Raw genomic sequence first — 4,811 nt, 5'->3', positions numbered from 1 at the left:
ACAAAATGGCTGGCGCGCGATCATGATGTGGTGGTTTTCAAGACTAAAGTTTTGCATTTCAAGATTGAAAATACGCCAATAAAAGATACAAATGGAAAGAGAAAGTTCAAAAGAATGCTCAGTTTCTTTTTTGTGGCCAAACGAAAGCTTTTCGCTATAAAATTGTCTTTCGAGGAATTCAACCTTGTTTTCTACACGGCGGATCGGGGCGCTTGGCTTGTTTTGAACCAACCAAGGCAGCGAGGTTTCTGAAGACACTTAAGGTATATTCCGTACTCTATGATCAAAGAAAAGTTCGTTTTTAAAAATGAATTTTTGTATTTATAAAGGTTTCATGGACGTTTTCTACATTTTGACATCGGCGTGAAAGAAAAACCACAAAATGTGCATTTGAAATTGATTTTTTTACCATGTGCTCGACCGATTTAACTTGCGTGAACGCAACGATTTAACTTGTCTTACGCGAATTACTTTTTACCATTAACGTATGGGTTTTTGAATAAAAATTTTCAAGAAACTAAGTTATTTATGTGTCATTGTTCATTCATAACATTAGCTCAAAAAACGACCATGAGACTACAGATCGTGAGATTTTTAGAAACATTCAGACGGGCCCTTTCTTGAATTAAAATGAAGTGTTGTTTTTGTACATGTTCCGCATTGAATTGCTATTCGGTTTCTCATTCATCACTTGCCACTCAAGAATTTTGCAGTGTGTAGAATTCAAGGATTTCTGCAGTTTTGCAGTGTGCAGTATGCTGCTCTTTTTCCATAACTTGTGCCCTGAATACAGCTGCTGAATACCGCTTGAATTTTACGTTTTCGTTTGTTTTCAGTTGTTTGTTTACGGATTATTATCACTGAAAAAGTGAGCGTATGTAAAAAATGAAAGAGTTCTCCTCTATTCTAAAACGGACAGACTCGCCGGCTTTTCGAGCCCGAGTTTGTCCTTTTTTTTTAAATAAAAAAAAGTTGTAAGTTGCTGTATTAACGTTTATATTTGTAGTGAAAGATTGGATTATTATTATTAGTAGCGAAAAAAGTTATCGTTTGCTTTCCTATGTCTGTCCTCAGAGAAAATATTATACACCTTACGGTAAAATTTTCTTTCAGATATCGTGAGGTATAAATGTAAAGGCTACACATAACTGTTCGTCCGGGCCCGTTTAAAAGAAAAAAGAAAAGAAGAGAAAATGTAATGGGCTTACGGGAAGACAAAAGTCCTTAAGTCGGCCTGATTTTTCTTTTAGGTCTTCCCTTAAACACAGAAACACCGACCCTAGAAATCGTAACCTGTAAATTGCTGCTACTTAAGAGACCTACAATTTAACAATTTTTTCAATTCAGGTTTGTTTGTGGAATATTTTTTCTTAATCATGTAGCCCCTCTCTCTAAAGGTGTCTGATGCCGAAGCTCTTAGGGATGTGAAGATTTCTTTTTTTCTGGCTTAGAGTTCATGTATACCATAAGTATAGAAAGGGAGGCTTCGCTTTTAGCCCTGGCTAAATCTATATATTATGTGTGTGTGTTCGATCTTGACGTGCATTTGTATTTTTAGAATATTGAATGTAAACAGCGTAAGCTCTCTAGATGAGCCCTTTAGGCTCTTAGGGCAAATATTGCAATAAATATTGTTTATGAAAAAAAAAGTGTTTATATATACACAGTTATACGCACCTTATAACTTCATCTGCGCGTACTCTATTTTGGTAATTTCAAAACAGCTGCTATACATCACGTAACACAAAAGAGTATCGAAAAATGACTGTACAATAAATGTCACAAAATCTATCAAAGAGGTCTCTTCGGGGATTTTCTGTTTTACGTCATCCTAACCATCTCTTACTTGGGGGCGCGAACAAAATAAACGTTACCATTACCCAACGATTCCATGTGGCCCCTGATCAAGTAAATAGAGAATTTTTTTCTGGTATATACTGACTGTATATAGCAACTGTAAGTACTTCTCTAAATATACGCGTCATCCACTAGGACGCAAATGAGTGGTTAACCAACTGAGTGGCTTCAATAGCTCAGGTGGTAGAGCAATGCACCGGCATCGCAGAGGTCATGGCTTCGAATTCCGCGCAATTATTTAGCCTATCAATGCCTGGGAGCACCGAAGCAGCAAAAACGAGCCGTCTCAATCACGCTTCAAAATTCTATTGGTCTGAAAGGTTCAAGAAAAGGGGACGTTTGACCTTAACGGAGACTGATCTCATTTGCTGTTTGGTAAAACCTATACAAATTTGTAGTGAAAGTTGCTCTTCCATATTGTTGTGCAGCTGTGATAAAGAGCCAAATTAAGACAGGAAAGTATAAAACATTATGAGTCACCGTAAATGGTTACCATTAGACTTTCGTTTGGTGCGCGGGAAATCATACAACAGAAAAAAGCAAAACAAAACACCATGTTTTCACGTGGCGAGATTTGCAAAGAATTTTATTCCATTTTGAAAAGAACTTGTTACACGAAGTTCTCAGAAAGCACTTATTAACACACAAATTAGTTCTTTCCATATCTTAGAATCTAATAAGCAAGCTTTGCTTTTGACACATAAAGATCTAGATGCGCAGCCCACATTATGATTATGTAACTAACAAAAAACCAATTTCACAATTTCAATGTAATGATCAATATTGATACCTTGAGTAGTCCCGAATTTAGAACAAAGTTCACATTGAAATGATTAGCCCGTGAATTAGCATTCTCAAGGAAGGGCTTGGCAATCCGGAGGGAGGACGTAAAGTGACTCGTTACCACTCTCCCTGAAGAAATTCAACTCGCTGAACATTGCTTGACAGAAAAAAACTTTGGCTTCTTTATATTCCTCCTCTGAACGGAATTTCTGATCAACAAAACTCTCCAGGCGGCTTCTGTCGCCCGGACGGCCGCTCTTGTTTTCTTTAAACCAGCTATAATAAGCGCTGTTCTCCTGGACACTAGGAAATAGCTCATCAGCCATCCAGCGCCAAAGCATCGTGCATGGTAGCATCGCTATAGCTAGGTATTTAGCATGCTTTTGGCTCACAGTAGTCAGGAAAGACATGTACTCTTGGGCTGCAGTGCCAGGTTGCACGTTTTGAGTATTCTTAAGATGCCAGTCTCTTAGCATCGGCGCCAAGTACTTAGACTCCCAAACAGAAGACTCGTTTTTGTAAAATTGCTCAAATTCACTTTGCCCTTGGTCTCTCATCTTTTCAGCGGCACGGTTGAATGCATTAACTGCATTGTAAAGGTAGGCGATATCTTGAACCATGTATGCGCCGTAGGAATCTGCGTTTAGTGTCGCTGAAACCATGCCTTGAATAAAGACACTTTCTTTCGTGGACTTTCGTATCATCACGCTTCTGCCATTATCAAAAAGGCGCTGGCTAAAGGAATTTTGCACAGCCGATTTTTTGGGATCGCTGTAAGAAATTTCTTTAGGAAGCTCCAATAAGTGCTTGCTCGGCTTCTTGAAGTGCAGTTTTCTGTCTGAAAGGGAAAATACAGTCAGTTAATAGTCTTAAACAAATTATAAAGCAGATTAGCAATGAACTCTTCACGTAAGAACTTAATGACTGCATAATAAACGCACCGACTTTTTGCTTATCGAAAGTGATTTTTGTCCAAGGTGTTTGGAGGGGAGGAAAGTGTTCGAAAGGTCAAAAGGCCAAAACAGTCATGCGTATCACAGTATGATAAAATACTGGGGATATGTTTGATTGCTCTCTCCGAAAACTGCTGATAGTTAACAAATGTAAGTTGATTATTTCCGCCTTTTGTGAAATGTAGCAGGCCTTTGAGTCAGTATAGCATATTGAGTAAATTTCCAAATTTCGGGATGACTTTTTTTCACCGAACAGATATTTTTCGGTGAGCCGCTCAAGTTTTCGTGTACTGTCTTTAGTAAACAGTGTTTTGTTCTACGACATGATCAAACCCAAACACAAATTTGGTGTGTTGTATAAATTTTAGCTGTAAAAAAAGATACCGAATCTCAAAAAAATTCCTTGATACTCAAGTGAAGAAGTCTGCTTCATCAAGCTTGGTAAAGAATTGATAGAAGATATTTACGTTGTTCCTTAGCTATTAGTTAAAGTTCCTTAGTTAAAGGTTTAAAAGTTTTGTTTCAAAGGGTAGCACTTACTTCTTCCATGGACTTCAGTCGGGAAGAAAACCGTTGCCACCAGGACAGCAACGGCAATCAGGAAAGCGAAAACGTTTGCTCCTAACATTGTGCCAAGCTTGGAAGTCGGTTAAAAATGCCAAGAACCTAAATACATATCGTTTATGACTACTTGAAAGTCAACTAAGCTGTCCATATAAGGAGAATTACCACATCGTTTTCAAATCAGGGATTAGGCTATCCTTCTTGCGGGTTAACAGCCCTAATTAAAAAATCATTCGAGGAGTGTCAACTTGAAAAGCCATTCAATGGAAAAAAGCTAATCACATTATAATATACAACTCAAACCTTATTTCTTTCTGCGGGACAAAAAGAACGAGAACAAGTTTTCCACTGGGAGGGGTCGGTCTGAAAGAATTGTGTTTATTTCAAAGGGGAGATCCGAAACAGAAATAAATACATATCGTTTATGACTACTTGAAAGTCAACTAAGCTGCCCATATAAGGAGAATTACCACATCGTTTTCAAATCAGGAATTAGGCTATCCTTCTTGCGGGTTAACAGCCTAATTAAAAAATTATTCGAGGAGTGTCAACTTGAAAAGCCATTCAATGGAAAAAAGCTAATCAGTTTATAAAACACCGTTCACTTCACTCCCATAACAACGGCGATCGCTTCCAGCCAAGACTAAAGGCAAT

General features: G+C 38.0%; 1 protein-coding gene across 1 annotated transcript; it reads right to left on the bottom strand.

Annotated features, from left to right (window-relative positions):
* Nucleotides 1-2,493: 2,493 nt before the first annotated feature.
* Nucleotides 2,494-4,221, bottom strand: LOC140924026 (uncharacterized). Its single transcript, XM_073374031.1, has 2 exons — nt 4,134-4,221; nt 2,494-3,478 (listed from the first exon to the last, which is right to left on the bottom strand). The coding sequence occupies exons 1-2, from the start codon at nt 4,219-4,221 to the stop codon at nt 2,712-2,714; spliced, it is 855 nt and encodes a 284-aa protein (XP_073230132.1). The 3' UTR covers nt 2,494-2,711.
* Nucleotides 4,222-4,811: the final 590 nt, after the last annotated feature.

The sequence above is a fragment of the Porites lutea genome, chromosome 14, assembly GCF_958299795.1.
Source record: "Porites lutea chromosome 14, jaPorLute2.1, whole genome shotgun sequence".
Classification (NCBI taxonomy): domain Eukaryota; kingdom Metazoa; phylum Cnidaria; class Anthozoa; order Scleractinia; family Poritidae; genus Porites; species Porites lutea.
The sequence above is the reverse complement of the archived record's forward strand: the minus strand, read 5'-3'. Positions and strand labels throughout refer to the sequence as shown.

Excerpts from the sequence above, each read along its gene's own strand:
- LOC140924026 (XM_073374031.1), bottom strand. The coding sequence starts at position 4,221 with ATGTTAGGAGCAAACGTTTTCGCTTTCCTGATTGCCGTTGCTGTCCTG. Across the intron at positions 3,479-4,133 it reads GACTGAAGTCCATGGAAGAA|ACAGAAAACTGCACTTCAAG; the intron begins GTAAGTGCTACC and ends TTTCCCTTTCAG.